Here is a 27,340-nt window from a genome sequence, read left to right as displayed (position 1 = left end):
AAAGAAAGAAAGAAAGAAAGAAAGAAAGAAAGAAAGAAAGAAAGAAAAGGTCCTCTGTGTTTCAAAGGCTGGCCTCAAATCCTAAAAACCCAGGGACCTGATCTTCAATACATTAGTATAGCTGCATATGCTGATTTATACCTGCTGAGGATCCAGTCCATAATTGCAGGCAACTATTAAGAATAAAAGGCAGCTGAAAGCCTGAGAGTTTTCTAACCTACTATATTTATCCATTTGAACCTCACTGTTCTTCCAACGCTCAGTAAATAACCCTGGCTTACAAGGATCACCCTCTAGTGGGTGTTCGTTTCTTTCTGTTCTCCTCTCCTGGGATGACTTCTCTTAAGCAACAGTTAGAACCTATGCCAAATGTGCAGAGGGAATAAAAGAAGGAAACCACAAACCTCAATTTACATCAAGGCATTTTGATAAAAAATATGAAAATTCTACATGAAGGTTAGTGACTGAGGTTAATTATTGCCCATGGTAATAAGCAGAGCACATGTTGCACAAACATCTGATGACTGTACATCTGTTTTTTCCAAAAACTGTACTTGTGTGAAATTTGTGGATTTGTCCCTACAGATATCAAATCTTTCATCTTCTATTCATACTTAATGCTTTAAAAAAATTTGGCAAGAACTACTGTCTGTGAAAATGTGCGCCCCAGTGGAGTAAATTCCATCTGTCTGTTTGAAGGGCTGTTTTTAACAATTACAGTTTTCCTAAGTTATAAACCAGCATGAGGCACAATAAACTATATAGAAGAACAGTGGTTGTCATCTTTCTGAATTTTTTTTTTTTTGCTTTTGCCTGCCAACTTTGAAAAGTTAGACTAATGGCATCTTGGGTTCTAAAGTTAAAAATCCTATGACCATCTGAAAGTCAAAGTGACCAGGAAATGCTGCATAATGTACGTCCTGTCCTCTTTTTACCCAATATCCCTTCGGTCTTGTGTACTATACAAATCATACCTGAGTTTGTTGCCTTCAAGTGCAGAGCACTTCAAATACTTTTTTGAACAACAGAATACACTCGTGCAGAACTAAGCTCTAGAGAGGCATACTTAAAATCATTAGTGGATAGCCTTAGTTCAAAGTACATCCATTGCTCCCAATTTATCTTATATTTTGCTGCATTTAATCTGACAGGTGATGAACCCCTGTTCTAATATGGAATCTCACACCTGCATTAACATTGTTGCCAGATCACTTACTTCTGGGTTCTCGAGGTCCATCCACCGTTATCTTGATGGCTCTGTGATACGTGGCTACTTGTGGAGGATTTGTAAAGACTGTGATGGTTAGGGTGAAGCTCTTCCCTGCAACAGGAAAGCACATTACTCTCTTACTGATAATTACAATACAACATGCACTGAGATAATTTGTATCTGTCATTTTCAACAGCTCGAAAACACATCATATTTTAGTCTCTATATATTATATATGTGTCCATACAGTGCAGCATTTCACATCCACTTCAGGGCAATCCAAGGCTGTGTATATTCCATACATGGCTACTGCTCCAAGCACGTATAACAAATTGATTTACATTTAATGTTATTTATACTTTGTAAAATACACAGTTTACAGCTGGACAGTTATATTTTAAATTATCCACACTACCACTTACAACTGATCTATGTTTGTTAAGGGTGTTAGTTCACAGAGCCCTATAAATTATGGCTGAGTTCCAAAGCTGCCTAAGGAATCTGAACACACAATTCCCATTAAATCAAAGGGATGTTCAAGTCCCCTAGGAAACGCTGAAAATCCCATGGTAGATGGTTCAAGCTAGTGTTGGATCAATTCTACAGAATAAACAGGAATCCTTTAAAATACAGAGAAATCTACTACCATAGCTCCAAGAAATTATAGAGACAAGATAAAAAAAGATCTCTATAGTTTGTCTGAAGGGAATTAAAGAGTTCCATGAAGACATAACAGTGATCTGATTGTTCTGGATTTCCTCCACTTCCTCCCCCTTGTTTTAAACCTGGACAAGAATATTTTATACAAACTCAGCTTTTTTATTTTATCCCTTTGTGGGTAAAAACTTGCTTCCTGGATTTCTATGGAAAGTTTTGCTAAGATATTATGATGGGTTTCACTATAATTCAAAGGGAAGACTTCAGATATAGTATGTGCATGCCATAGTTCTGAGTTTTGAAAATTAGTCGTTTGGTGGTTCAAATGGAGATAAGAAATTATGATATAGGCCCTCATTATTATAATGCATTTAAATATTTCTGCTTCTGTTTTGGTGCAAACTCCTTTTACTCTCATTTGTAAAATGGGGATACTACTACTACTTGCCTAGTGTTCTTCAGATTATTTAGTTATTGAATGTGTGGCATATTGACAATGTAAAGCACTGTATAAATATTAATCATTACTTTGGCATTTACAGAAATAAAAGGCTGACAGCACTACCTGTAGCCAGTTTTAGTATAGTTCTCTGAATGTCATGGGGGACATGGATAATCATAGAATTTTCAAGAAACATGGCCCTGATTTGGACAATGGGGAGTTTCAGATAATTGAGGTTATACTTGCATAGGCATGTGCTGTACAAACTTTCCCACACACCGCTACAAAAAGCACCTCATTGCTGGTCTCCAACATTCCTGTCAACCAAGTCTCAGGGTTCTTCTGATGAAAGCTTCCAATTGTTATAGTTTGCTTTGTTTATATAGATGTAGGTATACATCCACGTGTGACGAGAATAAGACAGTTTCACTTTCAATAGTATCTGAACTCAGTTCTTATCTAGGTATTGGTATGGCCCTCAGCACTAATATCTGAGCACTTTATAATCATTAATGGTTTCTGTCCTCACAATGTCCCTGTGAATTAGGATGGAGCAGTAAAGCTCAGGTTAAATAAGGGCTTGTTTACACAGTGCAGCAATGTGCTCTACAGGGGTGTGAATTCTAGAGCACACCAATGTGTTGTGCACTAACTGGCCCATGTAGATCCTGCTGACGTGCACTAAAAGTTTCCTAGTGCATGCTAATGTAGTTCCTTTCCAAACAGAAGTACATTAATGTGCCCTAGGGAACTTTCGGTGCACACCAGCAGGGTCTACACGGCCAGTTAGTGCACAGTGTGTTGATGTGCTTTAGAATTTGCACCCCCTCTAGTGTGCATTGCTACAAGCCCTAAGTGTCTCAGCCAACGATACACAAGTCTGTATCTGAGCCGGGAATTAAAACTCAATTCTTCTACATCCCAGTCCTGTGCCTTCCTAATACCCTTCCAACCTCTGCTGAAAGGTAGCTCCAGGTATCGGGAGGAGCTGTAAAGGTGGCATAAAAGCCACCTTTGATCCATGCCTCAAGACCGTTGACCCCTGACTTGGGTCCACTCAGCCAGACTCAAGGCCAATGTGTTTTTGACATTTTCTAAATACCAAATTGTATGAGAGATCATAACAATTATGTTGCCAATACTCAGACTTTTCTATGAGGGATCAAAAATAACTACTATTAAAAACTCCCCAAGAAAATTAACACCCAAAACATGAGATTTTAACTAATATTAAAGGGACATAATCAAGCCAAAAACATATCCTGCTTCTTTAGGAAAATATTTTACGTACTGTTATTTCAAGTAGCACCTAAAATGCCTATAACTGAAAGAGATTAGAGAAAAATAATACTTTTCTATTTATTAATCTATTTCTAGCTATAATGTTTCCAGTTTATTTACTTGGGACATATGATAACACTTAATGGGGCATTTTCACTGTTTCCCTAACACACTCATCAGTCCCCCTGTTGTTTCTGTAGGATTTTCACACATACAAGGAGTGAGAAAATATTTTTAATCGTTAAATGTGATTGTAAAATCAAAAAAATTACCATAGAGAATCAGGGCCAGGTGCAATATTTGTAACTCCTTCAAAGATATTCTTCAAAATTTATTAGATTTCAAAATGATGGTGCCTGTTGTGACACAATTTGGCAAAAGCAGGAAGACACTCCACTTACTTTTTACTGTTTATAGAAGTCTACTCATTAACCACATGCTGGTTAACCACAGGACTAAATAACCATATGCCTATGTGTCACTTACTGTTACTCTCTGACAATTCCACTGTAGTCCTCTGGCCATTTTGTTTAATTTGCATTTGGTTTTACTCATTACACATGTATTAACTATATGTCTGGTTGATTCAGGTAAAATTAGCTAGAAATGTATCCAACCTAATTTTACGTGAATTAATCAAACATACATGTGCATAAAGATCATAGGATGAATGCACCCCCAAACTTTCCCCTTGCATCTGTGTATTAGCATGCAGCCTAAATCTGTGATCTCATTTTTTCCTAGATACACATGTGCCTATTACACACAGAGATGTATACAAACACACATGATCTGTCAAAACTGGTTATTAAATTTTGGTTCAAAAGAAATATCAGATTAGTTTCTTGATAAATGACAGTCAGATTTCCCCAGCACACAGCCCTTTGTTAGCTAATGGAAAGAGATGAGACCCCTGTTTTAAACAATCCACAAAGCACAAATGGAAAGACTATGCACAAATGGACTAGGGATCATGCACACACAATATGTGGTAATTAAAATTGGAAATTACTGTGCATATGTAGGCATATTGGTTGAGAATAGTGAAATGATCTCATATGAGGTCCTTTCTTTAACACTGCTAATGAGCAAGATTTAGAGACTGCCACTCCCTCTGTAATTATCCATGGCAGCTCCTAACATCAAGGATGTGGCAGCTCTTGATCCCAAGGATAAAACTTTCAGGAGCCTGGGGCTTTTTCAACAGAGGGACCTTGGCTTTGGAATATACTCCCAGCAACAACAAGATAAGCCCAAGTCTTGCATCTTTAAAGGTACAGTACAAGATTCACTGTTTCAGTCAATCAGATCTGTCCCCAGTATTAGGGTAACACAACAGCCTGGCAATGTTTCTCCTGCAAGATCCCCACCATGATTCACTTGAAAAAACAATTTAACACGGGGAAGAGAACTAGCTGTATTTCTGGACAGTCAATAAGTAACACTTAATTTTGTATATGGTGCCTAGATACTACGTTGATGGCTGCATTAGAAACTACACAGGAATACTCTCTAGAGCCACTGGTGATTAAAACGTCAAAGGAAAAGATAGATTAAAAAAATCTTCTAAAAATCATAGCTTGATGGTCTAATGATAGTGCACTGCTCTGCCAGACAGGCATCCATACTTGTGTCCTGAGCTCAGTCATTTCCAGTCTGGCAGGGACTGGAAATGCAGTGAGAACCAGGGAAAAATGAGACACTTGAAGTGCCCTCCCTGTGCACCCTCTGGATGATGCTTGACATTGTGTTGAAGGGCTCTTCAGGGAGCTGCATTCCAGCCTCTTCAGCTGGAGAGGGGGTTGCTGTAATCTGGGGCCTTTGCAGCTTTTGAAAGGGAATGAAGTCAAGGTGGGAAAATAGCGAATCCTGGACAACAACCTCGTAACATGCAAAGAGGTTTTGTGTATTGCATTAGTCATCCCTGAGAGATGTAATTACAAGAACGAGATGGCTCTATGGATGGGAGGCATTTTTTAGAATGTGTGTGGATGCAAAGCAGCACACCCAGGCAAACTACAGAGAATGGCAAACAGAAAGTAGCACAGAAGACATGTGGCCAGCGGGGCTCGCCAGATGTTTTTAAAGGATGGTTTTCTGTCTTCTCATGTGGGTTGTGGTTGTGGAAGAGAAATAAGTGGGGGAGATGAGAGAAGAACTTTAGAGATTACAGACCATATTATGAGTGCTCCATTCCATTTTTATTCAGTCTTTTCTCAGGCAAAACTCCCAGCTCAATCAAGGGGGGGGTGGGTGGGAGGGGGAAGGAGTGTCTGAATGAGGATTGGACAAAACTGTAGTAAAAGCTTCAGGATTGGGCCAATAAGGTGCAGAAGGGAAAAAAAGCAAGAGAAGCTGATGATATGGTTACAATAGCTATATGTTGCTTTAGGATTTCTTTTGTCATAGAATATTATTGGTTTTCTTAAGTAATTACAATGCATTATTTTAACAAACTGGAAAAGAAGCAAAAATGGGAAAGGAGCCAAGAATGTTTGCACTGACAAGGCCAAGCAATATGGATGAAAAAATATGAAATGTAAAACAAAAATACACAATACAACACAGATGATATTATAGCTAATTCCATGATGTCTGAGAGAAGTTTCCACATTATAGTAAGAGAAATTATGGTACAATATTTTCTGCTACTACTTTTTCATACTTATGTGTTCATCTGATTTTATTAAACCGTGCTAAATGATGATAGTTATATATCTTTCAAACTTCTCATGACACTTCCCTAGGTATCTGCCAAAGTGCCAATGTAAAGATGTCTACTATTTTTGTTTATAATGTGTGTGGCTGTATGTACATGCAATATATACACACATACGAACATGCGCACACACACACACACACACAACATTAACAACTATACATTAGGGAAACATTTTGCCACTCTTGATTGAGTAATTGCTTACTACTTGAATAATCCCATTGAAATTGATGGGATGACTAAGAGTAGTAGAACTGACTTTCAGTTAGTTAGTGAGTTGCTTAGTGCATGGTTTATTTTTTTAAATGCTTCACCTAATTGTGTGACAGTCTAGAAAAAACTAAACAAGGTAAAATTCTGTCCTCAGATGTCTGTCTTGTTCCTGTTGTCTTCAGTGGCAGTTTCATACAACTAAGGACACAACTTTGCCAATGGCATTTCATTCAGTGGGCATCTCATAGGAGAACAATTATAGTTAAAGTAGAAGATATTAAAGAGTTAACTTTTGTTAACCATTATCACATAGATACCACAGACAGCTATTATTTCAAGCACAAGAGAAACTACAGTAACTTCATATACTACTGTGCGGTACCAGTTGTCAAATACAGAATTTTTAATGGTGACCACTGCACTATAAGCCAAATTTGACAATGAGAGCACAATGGGTATGCCTGCAAAACTGTGTACAAATGATTATTTGCACCTAGAAACCAAATAACTGTGAGCACAAACAGGTAGTTGCATGCACAATAGGCCTTTTTTTCCCCACATGAAAATGGAGGCCTGTGCCTGTGAAATGTGGGATTTTGGAGATGCAGCTGTTGCACCCTTCCAGCCAAGTGATTCCATCAACTTAACTGTATGGCTATATTCTGCAACATTTCTACTGGATAATTCCAAGTGTCTCATTGCACAAAGTTCTTACTTCTACATTTATCCGTATAGGGTGAAATTCTGTCCCCAATTAAATCAATAGATGTTTTGCTATTGACTTCAGTAGGGTCAGGATTTCACCCATAGGGCCAAATACTGTCCTTCCTTCTCTGCCCCAAATAAGAACTACAGAATTTAATCCACTGTGTGATAAGATTCTGAATCATCTGAATACTAATGGCTCAGCAACACAGACACTAGTAATTTGGGTGCAACTCAGCTACTGGCTTCCACTCTTTGCTTTCATTTCTGTTCCCTGCAGCACTCCATAAAGTATGTCTACTCTGGAGCTGGAAGGTGTAGATTACAGTTTACGGAGTCAGACCCATGCTAGTTCCGATCAAGTTAGGAGGCTAAAAATATAGTGCGGCTCAAGTAGTGATAGGGGCTAGCTGCCCTGACTATGCACCCAGGTCTCACATGGGATTGTACTTGGGGGGGCTAGCTCATCACACCACTGTAGCTACACCCCTTATTTTAGTATGCTAGCTCAGAGCTAGCGTGGCTTTGTCTCCTCAAGCTGGAATTTATACCTTCCAGCTTCTGCGTAGACATACCCATACTGACCAACAACAGATGCAAGCTGTACTCTCACATTTCCCCCACCCATACACCCACCTTTTCTACAGCGAGCAAATCAAATGCTTTCGGGATTTATAATTAATTTTCCTGCATGTTGAATTAGTTTCTCAAAAATTTTCAGAATATGTGTGGTGGCAGGGAGAGGGTGTATTTGGATTGAAACAATCTTCACTTTATTATTTTGTGAATCATAAATAGGTGTATTTACCTCACTCTATTAGAAGCATGGTGTGTATATTAAGTCACTGAATTCCAAAAGTGAAATTAAGTGATATTAAAAGGGACACCAACATCAACCTTTTTTGGGTCCTAGAATCCAATCTATCTTAAAAAACATTACACATATGGTGAGGATTTTCATTAATGCTATGTTTTAAGAAAGCCATCCCACTACAAAGAATTTTTGTTAAATGCACAATTTTGACATAAAATATTAAAACTAATAGATCCAGATTTTGGGGCCAGTCAGAGGCTGGTTCAGCCCTCAGGACAATTTAGAGCAGACACAAAGGTCTAAAAATGTGCCTGGCTCTCCACGCCCCTTGGGGCTATTCTGGCAGACAGGTATTGCTGGTGTACAACAGTGCTCTAGCCACAGCACCAGCCATGTGCCCTGTGCTACCACAGCTATACACTACCTGAGGAATCCTCTTACACTGGCAAATCCCCAGGTACCTAGTTAAAATGGATTTTTTTTTACCCTTTGCCCTGCAGTAGCAGAGTTGATAATCTGTCCTAGTGTGTGAATGCTCCTCTTTTCTTCAGAAAGAAGTAGACTAGTATCCCCGAGCAGTACACATTCCAACTAGCATAACTGAGGATGCTAGCATACAGACAATAAATGGGACACGGTGAACTCAAATATCACATTTCTGTCTGAACACTTTTTTATGTATTACTGTAACAACTGTTGCCTTAGGGTTTGATCCTGCAATTCTTGGAAGAGCAATCCTTGCTTACATGAATAAGGATTACTCATGTGAGTAAGAGCTGCACGACTGGGCCCTCCGATTATGAACAGTGACAGATTTTCTCTCTATATATTTTTCAGTTGTTTACTTTTTCATTTGACAGTGTTTTATGTAGAGTCAGTTTCATTTCTGCATTGATAGTCAGTTTCACTTCCCAGTCTCAGGCACTAGCATGATGCCACCCTTCTCCTTCACTGCTCGGGGAGTCTCTATGCCCAAGTTTTCCCTGCCACTCTGAGAATGTGTGTCACAGTGCAGCTGGTGCTGCTGTTCCATTGTTTGCCTGGCAGAGACTTGATAACCCTTTTCCCATTTAAGAATTGAGATTATTCATTTATCAGTTTTTAAATATTGATGTTTTAAATAAATGTGAATTCCATAGAGCTTAATTTAATTCTGATTTTTTTTTAAATGTAAAACTTGCTTATATTTTATGAATTTTGGAACAGGACAAGTGAATTGACTAAATCAGAGACGTGACTAATGCACGATTTCCGCACTTTTCTAGATACCGAATGGTGATTGTTAGTAGACCCCGGCTGGCTCTACTATCACCATGTTCTCAGAGACCTCCCTCCTGCCATCCTGGTCCCAGACCCATAGACCTCATGCATAATCTCCTCCCTTTTGCTCAGTTACTTCCTGATACACGTCAGCCTTCCTGATTTGTCTGCATACTAATATCCTCAGTTATGCTAGCTGGATAAAGTCAACAGCCACTTATCAGGCAGGAGGCAGTGGTAGGAAAGAAGTGTAACAGGAAGTAACGGAGCAAAAGGGAGGAGATTATGCATGAGGTCTACAGATCTGGGACCAGGGTGGCAGGAGGGAGGTCTCTGAGAACATGATGATAGTAGAATAATTATCTTACATTGAATCACATTACCTACGGGGGATTACATCAACATCAGCAGTACTCTCCCCCACAAAAAAGCAATATATCTGGAGATGACATCATGGCATTATTCAAGTTCATAGGTCAGGTTTTATTGGGGGTAACTGCAGGAATTTGGCCAGATGTGTATATTTGTACATTAACTTCTTTAATTTTATGTGTTTCAACTTTTAAGCATCCCCGCAGTGTGGTGGAGTATAGTGTAGCATAGTGTACGTTGGAAGGAAGAATGATGTTGGAAACTAGAAAAAAATATATATTTCATCCTGCCCTAAGAAACAACAGATCCACTTTATAGGGAATGTTGTGTGGAAATGCTTTGTTAGGCTGGAGGCTTGCAGATCAAGTTTTCAGTGTGAATTAAAGCATTTGATTAAAAGACTGAAAAGAGAACTCTTAATGGAGAAGCCAAGCAGCCTTGAACTGTAAGTAGAGCTGCTGCAGCGCCTCTATAAAATTCTTAGCAACATGGGTGGAGACAATAATTACAGTACAGGAGGAATGAGAAGCTGTTGGGTGCCCAACCTGTGTGGCACAGTGGCAGTACAAAGGGATTATACGGCTTTATTGCTAAAATGTGATGTTTATTGCAAAAATATTATTGAGCACTGAAAGGCATACGTGGACTTCATAAATATTTGCATGTTACTAATGTTTGTAAAAGGGGTTGGGAGGACTGAATTACTGAAGAGTGATTTTTTCCCCCACAAAGATCAGCCTGACATATAGCACTTCATTTCTGCCATTCGGTAGCTAATTTTCTGCTCAAGATACTGGCTTGGTCCTTTTGAGTTATGGCCACCTATGTACGCAGAAGTGCTGCTTTTTTAGACTCATCCAGCATAATGTTTTATATTTACACAGATCCTTTCACTGCAAAAGAGCCCCCCAGTATTTTACAAATATCCTGAAGTCACTTTGTCCACCAGTGAAATGCAGCCATCTCTGGGGTGGAATGCAGCAGCTGTTTAGCAGAGTGCAGTGATGCTACACAATAGTATAGAGGGGGGAAAACCCACTGTAAAAAAATGAAATGGAGAGGAGAACTCAGGGAGGCAGAATAAAATTACAATGTGGCCTTATCCTTGCAAAAATACCTTGGGATCATTAATTCTAATAATAGTATTTAAACCTTCTGTAACACTTCAGAATTTCAAAATGTTAATGTGTTGTTACAACACCTCTGGAGGTAGAAATTATCACTCCCATTTTATAGGTGATGAGACGCACACTAAAAGGTTAAGTGATTTGCCCAAGGTCACAGAACAAGTCAATAGCAGCGGTAGAATTAGAACTCAGGAATTCCTGTCTCCCAGCCCTGTACCTGCTAGAATATTACTAGACTTGGAAAGATTAGATTTTTATTGGGGAATGCCGGTAAATGTTGATTTCACTATACACATGCAAACAGATTAAAAAAAATTCCATCTAGAATAATCAAAATATACAGCTAAACAAAGTACAAAAAATGCTGCTGGAGAACTCATTAGACTGAGGCTGGATTTTGAATTAGGCTGGTTACAAATGGACTAGCAAATTAATAGTAAAAATAAGTACCATTTGTTGATTTAAGGATATTGACTTTTCATATTTTGACCCATGACGTTGACAATTTACATTAGTCTATAAAGCTATAACTTTTTGAATCACAACTGCCATTAAATAGTCTGACCATCCCCCATAATTTCCCACTACTTTGAAAATTTAAATGGATACAGATCTTAAAAAGTGATTAAAAATAAACATTGATATGATCCATCAAAACTATATATATAAAAAAAATTGAATTCTGCCAAGCCTAAATAGTGCCTCTCTTTCAGAAGCATGTTTGGGAAAACCTTCATTTTTCCATGTAAAAGATGGCATTTTCCACCTCTCAGTATGGCCTATTCCCAGCCTAGGGTGCTTATTGTGTAATAGCTTAAAGAGTACCAGCTATTGATTCACCTGCTGTAATCCTTACTGATTTTGTCTTGGCTCCTTGCCCTTTTGTCTGCACTGGTTTTCACTTTGGACAAATCCCAGTTCAGCCACCTGTTCAGACAGACACTGGAAGATCTTAGCATTTTGGCGATTAGTTCCCAGCTGGGTCTGGGCACACTTCTCACCCTGCAGAACAATGAAGCCAATGACCACCACATTGCTCCAGGCAGATGCATGAACAAAGATGGTGTCAGTACACAGGCTTCAAAAGAGTGGTGTGCACCCACTCTGAATATGGCTGGCAAATGGCACCTGTGTGTTTGTCAGCACTAGTTGAACAAGTGAGTGACCTCCAGCCCAGATGACCCCCGAGTAGTGGAATGTAGAAAGATGACCAGAGAGGTGAGTTCTGCAGTGAGTGGTGCAAGTGTGGAACATCAGCAGGAGGACTGTTTGCAATGACTCATTTGATGTGGGAGTAGGACGCATCTACACTGGCATTACACTGATGTAACACCCCTGATACACAACTTGGGGTAACTTGTATTAATGGATGTCCAAGAACCACTGATACAGATAGATTTCTGTATGAACACCTAGCACCTCCCACTAATAGAAAGTTCCTTACTGAAGACTTAGCTACATTAGAAAGTCCCTTTAAGACTTCAAAGCATGGACATTACTATGTTAGCTTTTACAGCTGTGGTACGTTACCTTCAGCCTGTCAATTATATATGGCTGCCTATCAATGTGTTTCCTGCAGCTTCTCGCTGAACTTCAGGAAACTGGACAGGAAACTCACTGCATGCACTTCCCTGCAGAGCTCTAGTAGCTTCATTCCTTCCTTCCAGTAGCTGCTCCTCCCCACTTCCCACTTGTCAGCCTCCAGGAGCTCCTCCTTCTACACCCACTCCCGCCACCCAATGCCTCTCCCTTCCTTGCATAGTATTAGAAGCAACCCCTTGACCACAAGAAGGGAGCAGAAGTATTACTGCTAGTTGACTGGGTGAGGTTAAAAACTAGAGGGCCTTATTTTCATCGACATAAAAGCCATTTTGGTACTTTGCCTAGCACAATGGAGCCCAACTTGCTTGTGGCCTTTAGGTTTTATCACAATCTAAACATTAAATAACAATAATTTATACCACCTTAGCAGGGTAAAGTGCCTGAAGCTGGTAGCTTAAGAAAGCAGAGCTGAGCTTCAGGCTACAATTGGCTTGGGAAGAGGCACCCTGAAGGCAAAGGGTAAAACCCAGGCCCACTGGAGTCAATGACAGAACTCCCATTGATTACAATGGGGTCAGAATTTCACTCAGTGGCTCTAGGACAAGAAATGGAGGGGGATAGTAATAGACTCTAGTAATAGAGGAGCAGGAATAAGAGAAAAAATGAGATGGAGAACACAGAAAAAGAGGAGCGACTTTAGTTAAAGAGACAGAGAACAAAAGGGAAAGAAATGGTCTGAGAAGGAAAGTCGTAGTCAAAAAGAGAGAAAAGGGATTAAAAATGGGAGAAAAGAGAAGCAAAAGATTTAAGATTAAACGAAATGTCCCCCCCCACCCCATTTACTCTAAATGCTATATGAGGGGACAATACAAATTGACCCCAAAGTGCTGGAGGCTTATGTAAGTTTATATGCACATTATATTATCGTGGCCCTCTGTATGGCAACAGTTGTGCACCACTGATTTAGAACACCCTCAGTTCTTTTGTTAAGTACAAGAGAGTTGATGAGAGCTGCACACTTTAGAGTAGTCATTTGAAATTCATTAAAGTGCCCTCAGGCCAGAGCACTAATTATTTTTCTCTTAATGATTTTATTTTGACTACAAATCAGCAGCTGTTCTTGGTGTGACTTTTTTTCCAGACAGTTTTGCTTGAGAAGATGTCTAAAAGAGGGCACACAAGAAAGAAAAGCAAACCAAACCAAACACAAAACAAAAAATGCTTAAAGGCAAACAGATTTCTTGAAACAATGTAACCTCTTCTTTCAGTGAAATACTTTGTTTTCCATAAACAGTATCCTCCTAAGATGAACTTCTTTTACAATCATACAAAATAAGAAAACTCTCAGATAACAACGCACTATCTCATCATCATCATCATCATCCCAAGTTTAAAACAAAATGTTCAAGCACGGCTCCGTGCAACCAAAAAGTAGATTTATTGTTATTGGAACTAGGCCAGTAGTTCAGCACTTGGCATGATCGCTGTTTACAACCATAATGCTCCCGGAGACAGGAAGCTCTAAAAATCACTCTACCATTATTTTTCTCCTATTGACACTTTCTGACTGAAACTTCTCCTGCCCAGACCAAATTTAAGTAACCCAATAGAATGTCTGTCAGCTGGCAAAGATAGCAGGAGTCATGCTGAACCCTCCGGACCACATGATGTTTTCAATTCAAATATCCTCGCTGAACTGTATCGTATACTTCCTTAACAATCAGCAATTCATACAGAAATGTCTACAGTTATATATTCAATGCAAACATAAGTCAGTTTTGGTTGTACAGTTTTATAAAGAATTCTTCTCCCCTCTCCCCACTAAGTTTCCAATGAAAGCTTGCACCAAGAAAGTGACTTTGTCTAAAGGACTGTGTTATTAATTAATATAATTTGCATATCTTTCCCCACAGTGATGGATCACCACTATTTGATTTGCAAGATCTATGATACATTATATAAATGCAGAGAGTTTTCATGTCAGATTTTGCCATGACACTTAATTTTACAGAGAAATCTAAAAGAATACTTCAATCCTACCTGAAATGATGAGCTGAAACTTGCTTATATTGTATTTCATCTCTGTGCTTACATATCTTACTCACATGGCATAGTATCATTCATAATACATATTTGTTAAGCACTGAGAACATGCTACATGCTGTACAAAGTTAAAGACAGTCCCCATCCTGCAGAGTCCTGCTTTCTAATAATTTCTTTACTAACAACTTTTATTTTCCCAGTCTTAAAAGGTCAATGACTTTTGAGTAGTTCTCTACAAATAAACAAAGAGAAAAATAAAACCAGAAAAAATGTTTTAACCAATTGAAAAACAGTTTACAATAATATTAACAAACAGCTGCACACAGCCTTGTGAATAAACACCCCCCCCCTCTCTCTCTTAGGGTGATATTCATTTTACTTATACAAAGTGTGAATAATCAAACTTAATGCAGGTGAAATATGCAAATAGTAGGAGGCAAAATTTACCCCCTCTAACCCAGACCCAGGGTCTGTATCTGCAGTCCAGTATGCTGTGGTGACCACAACCTGTGGGCTGGAGTAGTGACCACAGCGCCTTCACCACTTGCAACAAGTCTTAGGGACACTGGATTGGCACACTCAAAATATCCCAAGGCTCCTCCCCAAGCTACTCTCCAGCACCACTTTCCACAGCACACAGGGAAACACAGCTTCCTCCAGTCACAACTCCCCTTCCTCCCCCCCAGCAGAGTCCCATTGTGTAACATCAGTGGTGTGCTGGCCCTCCGTGCAGGGATGAATTTCACCCTTCGGAAAGTCAGTGATCGAGGATGATACTAACTTGACAGACCCGGAAACAGAAGTTCTTTATTAATACACAGGATATGAACAACACAAGCAACAGATAGTTCTGGCTTTGTATCCTATTATCAAACCCCTGGACCATCACCTCTATCTGTCTATCTTGCTGTTTATCAAAATATCATATGTTATACAACAATGTTGTTTTTAGACTGCAACTTTTCTTTTTCAAATACACTGTTGTTACTTTTCTTCTCTTTTGAGCTGATCAATTCTAATACAGTGAAATCTATATAAGAGGCCATCCTTTTCAGGCAACCTCCTGTTTCAAGAGACTCCCCTCCCCACAGTATTTTATTTTAAAATCCCAATTAATTGTTATCCAAGGGTCTGATACAAAACCAACTGAAGTCAATGGGAGTCTTTCCATTAATGCCAGCGAGTTTGGATCAGGCCCCAGGTAATTGCTTAAGACAAGTTTTACTGCTTTTTATACTCTGTTGAGTTCCAGTCTGCACTCTGAATACTATAATAATTTTAAATGCGTTTAACTTTTAGTAAAAGCAAAGTTTAACAAAAATGCCCTTAAATAATATGTCAGAAAACAAAGCTACACAGAATGAGTCAAATTCTGCCATTAGAAGGCAAGTAAAAACGAAATGAACTCAGAATCTGGCCCAGTAACTTGTTAGCACATTTCTGTCATCTACATTCCAGTTTAAACTGAGCTTTCTTCCTCAAATTTATGTCTTGAAGAAAGAGACCTAAAATGAATATCTCTGATTATGTCTTGTAATATCCTCCAAGTGTTCTCATATAGGCTAGTGAAGTGAAAACCAGTGGCACAGACTTACATTTTCTTATGTTTCATAGAAATGAAAAATGGCATATTCTTATCTGCCAAATTATTCATGTGGTTCTGACCCTGCCAGTTGCTGAATTTTCAAATTTCATTTTTATTTCTTTAAAAAAAATGTAAAAAGATCTTGCAATAAAACTAGTTATAATAATCATTAAACTCCAGAAAAATGTTTAAAGGTAAGATTGACAGCTTCTGCAGGTAAACCAAGATACATTCACATCAATTACTAATATATTAACCCATTCAAAGTAGTTTTCACCCAGAAAACATAAAAAAAAATGTTGCCACCTACAAAGCAGACAGTTATTTGGATAAATGATTCCATGTGGAATCAATGTAGTGTCCACCAGACCCTGAAACTTTCCCTCTCTAAAATAACTATTTCTTTTTAATTTTAGCCAGTGAACTTCCTGTGTGGTATTTGGCTTTTCGTGTTAGCTTTATTTCATCATAATAAGCTATATTAAGATAGCTACATACTTTGCATTGGTACAGAATAATTACATTTGAAAAATGAATGAATGAAGGGAAAATTTGGGAGAAAAAAATAAAGGAAGATGTTTACCAGCTTGTCAGGCAGAGAAGCTTAAAGTTTCTTAAGCCTTAAACTACATTGTTCTTTTAGAAATTACTTACTAAGGCCTACAAGCCAGACAGGCAGGTTTTCCCAGTGGCATTCTGAACTGAGGGTGAGGAATAGTAATCCTGGACATCAGCCAATTCCAATGCAAATCTGCTTTGTACTGGAGGGCAAGCCAAGTCTCCTAAATACAACATCCTGGTGTTTCTGAAGATCTGTGATACCCTCACTTTCCTGTGTTGGTATCGAGAAAATCAAGTGTTTTTTTTTAAATAATGAACATCACACTGCATGCCCAGCAATAGCAATACAGGCCTGTTGCTTCACTATTAAATGTAAAATGAACATCGAAATATAGCTCAGTTATTTGATTATCTTTCAGCCACTATTTGGCACACACTTGTGCATCAAAGTGCACACAGGCCCAGATCCTCAAGTGGTGTAAACTAGTGTAATTCTATTAAAGTCAATGGAGCATCGCCAATTTACATAGGTGAGAATCTGACCTATTGTCTTGAACAAGGACACATGAAACAATAGCTATAGTTACCTATATTTACAGTTAATGTCTCACATTCCTTTTACAGCACCGCCGAGGGTCAGAATTAAGGGTAATTGTTAAAATTAGTGAGAATGATTATTTTCTATCCTCTGAAAATGAGAAGTGGATTGTCAACATTTCTGTGAGGTTTTTAACAGTGATGTTTAAACCTCCAGTGATAACTGACACATCATAAGAGAAAGTGAGGCATGAACTTGAATTGTCACAGTGTAGAGCCCTTCTTTGTTACATCAGAGTAGTGATTTCAAGTAATTCAAACCACACAAATGGTATCCACAATGACCATAACTGACTCAAACTTCCAATGGTTGTTCATGTATAATTGGCATCACATTACCACTGTTGGGAGCTGAATTTACCCAAGCTCAAATATTACACAGCAAACAGAGTTTTACTTGATTTTCCTATACTAAAGAATCAAAAGAAGCAATGCACTTTGATGCAGCAGCTACCTTATTATTTAGGCTTTATGCAAACGCAACAGAACATAACATCAGAAACCATGCACCCAAATGCAAACAAGCCACACCTTTGGAAAACAGTTCAGTGTTATATGAGTAAACAAAAACATATATTAGTCATTCACTCAAAATTTGGATAGCTAATGGAGTTTATGAGATTAAACCTCCAAGACTGATTAGTAGCATTCAAGGTCCCCATATAACCTTTTTTTAATCTAAGATATCACAGCAAGCACACTATTTTTTTAAATAAAACTTCTAATTGTATATAAATGATTGTTGTTATTAGCAACCAAAAGGTATTAGCAAAGTAAATGGTTACCAAAATCTTCCCTACAAGGTTTTTCTTTTGGACAATTAGCGTTCTCTCAGCTATCAAATTTTGACCTTGAAAAATCATACAGACCACAGTTGTGATTTCTAGCTTCATTAGCATGGCCAGGAACCAAACTGCAAGTCTATTTTTATTAGCTTCTCAACCACTTTGCCAGCTATTCATTTGAATCTTCAAAATGTTTTCTAAACACTCATCTCTGAATCATAATGCAAATACCATTTACTGAAAAGGTGGAACCTTTAATATAACAAATGAACATGTTTAATGACTGATACTTTTATACATTACAGCATCTCTTATGTTTTCAGTAAATGGATATAATTATCCCTGCATTACCCTATTATTATCCTTCCTTAGCATTACTAAGCTACATTTTCAACTGCAGTCTCCCCCCCCCCCGCCAATTGGATTCTGAAGCTAACCCAAACAACCAGGTTTGAATGATATCAGGCTAATGAAGCTACAGGACATTTCAGGCCTGGTTGGATATTTTACACATAAAATGTATTTGCTTTCTGAATTTATGTCTCATCTTTAAATCTGTAAGGGGTATGGTTTTCTCAAATTGTACATGGATTTTATATTAGAAAAAAATCTACAAAATACGAGTTTCATTTCAAAAGCAAATAAATTCTGCTGTCTATAATCAGCGTAACTTCTTCAGTCAAAAGACTGATCTCACTCCCATTGTAATATGAAGCTTTGCAAGGAACAGGAATGGGCCAGCTATGCAATCCTCCTGAAGTATGCTTATAACACCGTTCATGTTTATAGGAGTTATTCACACACACATCAAGAGGAGACTAGGTCACTCAGAGAGTACACAGACGAATAAAAATGGGGGTGGGGAAGAACAATAAGCCATAAAGGGCTCTGTCTGGTTCCAAAGAGACAACAGATCTCAAAACAACTGGTAAAACTAACCTACTTGAATGCATCAGATAATGTCAGTTTTGGTTTATAAATTTTACAACACTGAACTAACCTTAACTGACAATATTGTATGTAGTCAGCCAAATCTTATGTTTTGACTTCACTTTAAGATAAGAACTTAATAGAAGAACAATATATTTGTAAGCACTTTATGAAAGCATACTGAATAGGAAGTACTTTTAGTGCCTTACCCTAAAACTGGAAGGCTGTATTTTCAAATTTTCATCAGCTTTTCTGCTATGGGCCTGATCCAGCAATCCTTACTCAGGCAAACAGACCCTATTCACATGAACAGTTCATGGGACTAATTACATGAGTTAGGAGAACAGCGTAAGATGAGTTCATAAAATTATCTTGTTATATAAACATGGCTGTTTACAATTTGGGTTTTCTATGATTATGGGCTTGAACTAAAGCCCACTGAAGTCAATGGGAGTCTTTCCCATTGAATCAGGCCCCATATCATCTGTTCATGTGTTAATGAATTAACTGTGTGTGTGCTAATACTATAATTTATGGATTTTAGCATCTTTTGGGGTGGAATTATATTCTATATCAATTTCAAATCTCAGTTGTTACAAATAGCAATGACACCTTTTTATTCTTACTTGGAATTAAAAGTCACCAAAGAGATACAGAGGACCAGATCCTCAGCCAGTGGAGTCTTCCATTCTAGTCTATTCAGGTTCTTATACTATGCTCATCTCAGTGCCCTACATTAAGCAATGTGACTAACATCTGCCATGTGTTTGTTCTCTCCTCCTCTCCCCAGGGGGAGAAGTGTGTGCAGTGGAGTGTTTTGTGGTGGAATTTATATGTAAAATATAAAAAAATAAAACCTATATAGATACCCCCTCCCCCCACATACATATATACATATACACACACATGTTGCTATATGGTTAAAGTTAGAGAAAGCAAGGTCAAGGAAGCGCACGTTGTACTTGGAGCAGAAGATGGGGAGGTCTGGAATGATCCTGAGCTCCTGAGCGAGCTCATTCCACAGCCTGGAGGGAAAGACCCTGCACCCCCTCACGCACCCCCAGAACATTGACTCCTGCACAGACAAGCTTTATCTTTACCATAGAAAGTTTCATTGTCCCTTAGGAGTGGAGTTATCAGCCATTGCTTTGGACAACAAAGTCATGTCGATTTACATCAGCTGAAGCTGTGGCTCTGTTCACAAATTAATATAATCCGAAGTAAGGGCTATGTTCAGCCCTTAGTTACACCAATGAAATCACCTTGATTTCAGTAAAGCTAATGAGCTTGCACCGTGTAACTAAGGGCACAATCAGGATTGTCTTTTGGATATGCTTTTAAATAAGAACACTGTTAGGAAGTGTCAATCATAATGAGGATTGGCTTGTGTAAAACAATACAAATGTGTGCTCAGTTTCTGTACTGTGAGAGTCTGCACAAGCCAGATCTTGCAGGATTCTCCAGTGCCGAAGCTAGACATATTTTGTGTTCAAATTGTCCCTAAGTAATTGAAACTTGATTCAAGTAGTAAACATAGTCAAAATATAGCTGTGAGCAAATACGTACCTCTTCCACTTCTACCCACAAATCTGAGGTCATTGAACCTTGCTGCTTGGTTTTTCATGGCAGCTGTAGCATTTCTGAGCTCTGCAGAGTAGTTTTCATCATTTCCAGCCATTACTGTGACCAGTGTCCCATCAGGGACATCGCCTAAGGCCACTACCTGAAAGATTAAATAGAAGAATCCTCAGTCTTCGTAAGTGAAATGTATCAGTAAATAACCTGATGAAAAGGGGAAAAGCAACAAATTATATAAACTAAAAAGCTACTTGGAGAAAATAGGATATATTTCCAAATGTAGCTTACAGAGCCAGATAAAAATATTTGTAACTAAACATGTCTAAACCGCCTAAATGCACATAAATATGTACAATACACATAACATGCATACATTTATATTTACCAATACATAAATAAATCAAAACAACAGGGCCCGATTCTGATCTCAATTGCATCAGAGTACGTCGGGAATAACTCCATCGAAGTCAATAGAATTACACTGGTATAAAATTAGTACAAGAGCAAAACCAGGCCTATTGTCTCTTGGACATAACAGAATTGATTCCCCACAGTGTCAATCCAGTTTTGTGTCATGTAATTTCATTGATTTCAATGCCCATACACCAGTGCAAAACGGTGGGAAATCAGACCCAAAATATACATTTGATCACTGTTCACAAAACCATTTCTTTTTTCCTTTTAGAAACAAGAAAGCAAGTTAATGAAATTAGAACTGTCCCAAACCTTTGTTAAAATTGTAATGTGAACTGATAAAACCCAAAACATTTAAATCGAAGGCTTAAGCTCTGTCACTAATGTTTCCATTGTGTTTCAGCAGTGCCAATATCTACAAAATATCACCTAATATTTAGGAACATACATGATGCTACATTTCTGATACAATGTGCTACATGATATTTAGATTTCTAGCCTCAACTTTTCTGATTTCTCTCAACTGTGTCACAGTTCTCATTTCATTAACCATTTTAGTATTTAATTTCATCTTAAACTCTTGTGCAAGACACAGTTCTGACTGCGCTTAGACCAGTTTTACACCAGTGAAATAATAAAATAAAATAAAATGATTATAATAAAATCTAGCCCTTTTTAGTTTCCTCTTTTATAGATTTTAAGAGGAAGTAAGCAGTCCTGCTTCGTGTCCTCAGAGGTACTGCTTGATTTTTTCCCCTTCCTCTTAGCATTTTCTAGTTCATGTTCATGTAGTTAAAATGTCTCATTACTTTTCACAACCCAGTTTGTGTGTTTCTCTCACATCACACTGATATTTCTAAACAGGTCCACAGCTCCTTTACCTATTCCTTTTATTATACTTATTTCTTACTCATAATAATTCCCATAACATTTCAAAAGTCTCTGATCTCTCCTTCTCTTACATAGGCTACACTCTGCACCTTAATGTTCTCCGATGTGTTCTAAACCCTTATTCTTGATTCCACATATAGAGTTGTGCTCATTGTGTCAAAATTCCCTCTTTGTGCATATATTTCTACTTCCTCTTCCCCAGCCCTCCTCAACAGCCCATGCTTTTGTTTTTTGATTTCATCTGTACACAGCAAAAATGCTGTATTATCAGCACTATGTATTTCAAATCCTCCTGTTCTTAGCATGCAATGTTTTCTCTCTCCAGACTGTTGTGTGATGTGGCAATTTGGCTCTCAAAATCCACAATCATGAACCTGATGTGCTTATCAAGTTATTTTTTAAAAAGCCTGTAATAAAATAATTATTCTACATGTATTAAAGACTTCAGGTATAAGGAAGAACATCTAGGAAAACCCTGTTTTACATGAGTATTTGTGTGATTATTTAAGGAATTTTGCATGCGTATATTAAGTGGAGAACAAACCTTCATGAATTACTGAGATAATGCCCTTAAATTGAAAAAGAATATGTTTAAAATTCACCATATTTACAATTCACCAAAGACAACTTCTATGATAAGCTATTTGAAGAAACTACTATAAAAATAGTATAAAAACGTGTGCATACACACAAGAAAAAAGAAAAACTGGAATGAAAAGTCGTAAACGATAGGCACTGACGAAATACAAACATTTACATTATAAAACAGACTAAACAGATAAGTAGGAACTTGCTGACTGGAGATATCTAGTATTTTGTTATACTGTTCAGCTTTTAAAAATATATCTTCAGAGAGCTGGGCAGAATATCAGCAAACCCATGCCACAGCACACCTCCCAGTCTTGGTCCACCAACCAAACAAAATTGGTCTTTTAAATTAGGATTTAGATGATTTCCTAACAGTATATTGAATAATTAACCTATATTACAATTTGTTATTAAACTGCATCAATCATTGCAATTTACAATATTTAAATTCCTTGTTAACTTTCCTTTATTTTCAAAGAAAATCCTGGATGTTTTTGGTTTAAAATGGAATTCTGATTCTAAAGACTATATGCAAGAAGTGATTATTATTATTTTTTTTTATTTTATTGTGTGGAGTGTAAGAACAGGGGGAAAGAGAGCATATCAATCTGTAGAAATCGCTTGGTTTTTATTGGTACAATGAATATTACCAAGTTCCCTAAAAATCCCACTCCTATATTTGAGCATAGGATCTTGGCAGTATATAGATGATTTGAACCGAACTCTGTGCAACTAGGTATTATGTGTTACCCAGTTTTCGCACGATATAGATTATTTTCAAATGGATCGGAATACTTTCAAAAGGGACGATTTGGAAAACACACAGTAATATTTACAATTAGATTGCGTTTGTTTTTATAATTAGTCAAATACGTCAGGTCTCATTCCCCTGCAGTTCCCACTAGCCGGGGAGTTTTGGTGATGGTGAGCAGGGGGCCGGGGAGCGGAGCTACAGACCTAGTCAGAAAGCAGGTGGACTCATACCATAGGATTTCAGAGGTTCACCAGGAAACGCTGTACCTTTGCTTGTATGTGTGTGTGGTTTAATGCTAGAAATGAATAATCTTGTCAGGTTAGAGCGTTTGACTCCCCTTCCTCGTTTGCAAAAGTAGCGGGGAGGGGGGTAGTTATTTAAAACATAACGCGCGAGTTCCTAACAGTAAAGAAGCTGAGGGCAGGTAACCCCATCAATCCACCCTCCCTTCTCCTCCTCCTAGCCTGGCCATTCACCTGGCTGAGAAAAGCTCGCTCTCCATTCAAACATGTCATTACAAACGATCCGCTCAGAAACAGGAGTGCGGAACTGAACCCTTTTAGCTGCTGAGCTCTCAGCTCCAGTAGGGACCAGACAGCAACATTTCGGAGGCGCTAGGGGAGAAAAGGTGGCTGGGTGGAAACACTGCGTGCTCCGTCTACGTTTAGAAGGAGCGGGGCAGGCGTTGGGTATTAATCACATTATTGACTCATTCGCCTTCCAATACAGGGTAGGAGGAAACGGTTTCAAACGCGCCACGCTGGGCAGCCCCCAGCTGCTCTGCAGCCTGCGACAAAGAGCGCATTGAAATAGAAGAAGTGAATTCAAAAGTATCAGCCAGATTTCGAGACTTCGCTTCTCTAGCTCCCTTAGGGACCCATAGGTTTTTTTCCCCCAGTCTATTTTAAAGCAATAACTTTGCCTTGTAGTGTTATAGTGTCCCAGCTACTCACCTGCAGCTGTGTACAGGTTAGTATGGTTAATGGTATAAAAATTCATCAACTTGTGTCGTGTGAAGGGGGATCTTGGTTTTCGGAACTGATCATTCCGACTTGATCTTCCTTTCTCCCACCTCTCCCCTCTCTTCCTAAACAAAACCCTCGGGAGGCAAAATAAACACTTGTGCTTATCCTAAAAGCCCTGTTCTGATACGTATTAAGGCTTTAAGAGCTCAACTGATTACCCCACGTAATCAAATGGATACTGCTCTGATCTGGTTTGGCAGCGGTGAACTTGGTGGAAAGAACCCTGTCCCGTGTGAAAGGAACAGGCTGATTCTGTCCTACTCCCGATCTTAAATGTAACCATTTAACGCCATTAAAGGCTTTAGGGGAGTAACAGGGGCTCATCCTTGGGGACAATTAAAAACGTGTTGTTGTTTTTTTCATGGTTGGAAACATAAATCAATGGGAGGGAGTTCAGCATTATAAACAAATTATTTATAGGCCAAAGTCTTTTTTTAAAAAAAGCGGGTAAGGGGGACTGAATATTTGAATCCAAATAAGAGGAAATCGGAGCACGTAGACAAGAAAAGCTGTAGCAATTATATTCTAAATGTAATCTACATTCTTTACTCTTCTTGATTGTAAAGACACATTGTACTGATTATCCAGGGAGGCAGACACAAAACTTCAGTGGGGTCGATATCAGCATATAGAACAAGCATATCTCTTAGATGGGGTCCTGCTAAAGTTTTACACTTGTGGGTTTTTGTTTCTTTGTTTTTGTTTTAAGAAAAAGGTCATACGTTTTCAGACAGGCTGGGTAAGTGTACTACAGCAACTTCAAGTATGAACAAAATCAAAAGGGAAAAAGAGCTTCTAAACTTCTCTCTCTTCTCGGTTCATTTTAAACCACCACCCTCGGTGGAAAGTTGATGGTCTATGAAACCGCGAGATCATGCATCCTTTTTGTGCAAGAACTGCAGCATTCATAAATAAGTGGCCTTACGCGAGTGTTTCGAACCTTTGAAGTTTTAGTGACTTCCATCAGGAGAAAAGCCAGCACCTTTCATAGATGGAGCTGCCAAAGGTGGGCTGGATTTAAAAAATAATCGGGAAAAACATTGATATATTTAACAACAAACGAATTATTTTCCAACTCACTATGTGCTCAGAATAAACCGCTGCCTAAACTGGGTACCAAAATAAAAAAGAGCTGACTTTTAAAAGGGATGAACACCTGCCACTCTACACAAATGGGGGCTTAGCACCTCTTAGTTTCCATTATTTAGGCGCCTTCAACACAGTGTAAGTGCGAAACTTTACACAGAACTTTGAACATTGTGGCCTGTAGTACTTTATGGTCTTACAAACATATTCATCCAGAAGTACCCCAAACTCCGATTTTTAGAAGTGCCATGTTCCCATTGTCGTGGGTTACTTCTATGTACAAAACACACTACCGTCCAGAAAGGGTCATTTTAGGCTATTGATACTTGTATCCACCCTGTGATTGATTGTGTTGCATCCTGTTACACAAGGTAGGGAGACACACTCAGCTCCTTGTTCTTTGCTTGTTATAGAACCACTCCTTAATGGTATGTTTATGAATGAGATGAAGAGACAGACCGGTTGGAGAGAGAGTCTCCAAAGCTAGTGTCCTGCCCCCACGCTTCCTTTCTCCCAGTGACTCATGTTAGCAAATCAATACACTAATACTGTTAAATAGGAGGGCCCGCTATACTCACCGGCGTGCACCACATTGCATAAAGGGCAACACAGTGAATCAGGATACCCAGAGCCGGTCCCTACAGCAACTCCGGCCTCCTTATGTGGGACTACGCCTAAAACACATCTCCAAACTCCAGATTAACAGCCCCCGCTCCGGGAAGGAGTTACATGAGATACACGCTGCGTTTCTAGTCTGACCGTGTGCACACCAGAGGAGTTTGTACGTTGTCCCAATCCCCCCCTCCCCCTCCGGTTTAATGCCTCCCTCAGAGAAGTGTTGAAAGGCCAAATACCTTGAAAGCAATCGGCAGCGTCTTGTTGCACCTCCAGTGCGTCGGGAGCACGGAGCAGAGGAAGTTGGGGCTGTCAGTGCGGACCAGCTCCCCGGGGTGATCCGCTAGCACCTCCACCATGCTGCGGTCTGCAGTTCTCAGCTTCCCCACCAGGGCGCCGCTGTTCTCCTGGCCAGCCAGCGGGAGCGCCTCGCTCATCTTCCCCGGGCTCAAAGTGGTGGAGGGCGGCGTGAAGCGGCGGCTGGTGCTGGTATCTACGGGGATACGCATCACAACAAGCCTGTTGAGTGAAAAATCTCCCAAGAGTTCTTACAAAGCAGCGACACGAGTGTAACTCTTCAGCGATCAGCCCTCTGGAGACCAACATAAACGGATACAGGCTTAGCACTCGGGGGTGGGGTGAGTCGTTTCTATGCCTGGCCCAAAGTTAATTTTGCTGAACAGTTTGAGGCAGCGAATAAACTGAGCTTTAACTCTTTGGCTTCCTGGGCCTGCGAAACAGAAGAGTTAATCCAATAATCGAAACAATCTTCCGCACGGGGGTGTACTGTGCAGGCTGCACATTTAGTCTTTGGCTGGTACAAGAGTTATTAGAGGCAAAGCTCCCTCCAAAAATCCCGCACACCGGGGAAATATTTAGGCAGGGGAAAGCCAAGACACACGTTCAGACACACAAGCAAAACCTGGGGCTTCCCAGGAGTTAATTCCCTATCAGTTTCTTCCAGGTGATTTTTCTAAAGTCCCAATAGAATACAAAATACATCAGTATCTTCCATAGACAACAGCCGCTCTCTAAAATGGCGAAAATCGGCTTCAGGCTTCAAAGACTACAATGCGCGAGCTAGGATTTTCAAAGGTCAGCTGACTATAACAATGTATATATACACAGACACACACATATACTGTACTTCATCAAATATTTACAGTATAATCTGCAGAGAATTTAAACACAACAGAAATCCATTAATGGTCTCTGCAGGGTTTTTTGTTTTTAAAGTAGTTCGACTTGCGTTGCTCTAGAAGTACTCGTGTCATGATCTGTCAGTAATTTTGAAAAAAATGTTCAGTGCATGGAATTCAATATAGATATAAATGCCTTTGGCACAAAGTCTCTCCTAAATCTTAGAAAGGTCGCAGCCGATCTCAAGCTCTGAGGCTAAAAAGTCCACACATGAAAACGTGGGTTTGGGGATGTTGGTTAAATTGTGGGTTCTCCCTGTGGTTTGGTGTGTGCAACAGCTCTCGCGCGCTCTCTCTCACACACACACTCTTCAGAAGTCAACCAACAGTCTGCAGCAGTTTGGTGA

At 39.1% G+C, this 27,340-nt stretch overlaps 1 protein-coding gene across 2 annotated transcripts in view; it reads right to left on the bottom strand.

Annotated features, from left to right (window-relative positions):
- LOC113405121 (runt-related transcription factor 1) overlaps positions 1-26,553 on the bottom strand; it is an 82,826-nt gene extending 56,273 nt beyond the window's left edge. For both annotated transcript variants that reach the window (XM_026652040.1, XM_026652047.1), the window contains exons 1-3: positions 26,034-26,553; positions 20,410-20,566; positions 1,217-1,321 (exon numbers count right to left, since the gene is read on the bottom strand). In XM_026652040.1, the coding sequence (XP_026507825.1) occupies positions 1,217-1,321; positions 20,410-20,566; positions 26,034-26,303 (532 nt within the window). In that variant the 5' untranslated portion in view covers positions 26,304-26,553. The remainder of the gene's footprint in view (positions 1-1,216; positions 1,322-20,409; positions 20,567-26,033) is intronic.
- Positions 26,554-27,340: the final 787 nt, after the last annotated feature.

The sequence above is a fragment of the Terrapene carolina genome, unplaced genomic scaffold (genome assembly GCF_002925995.2).
Source record: "Terrapene carolina triunguis isolate 2854851 unplaced genomic scaffold, T_m_triunguis-2.0 Scaffold31, whole genome shotgun sequence".
Taxonomy (NCBI): Eukaryota; Metazoa; Chordata; order Testudines; family Emydidae; genus Terrapene; species Terrapene triunguis.
Note: the sequence above shows the minus strand (reverse complement) of the source record. Positions and strands in the feature narration are given on the sequence as shown.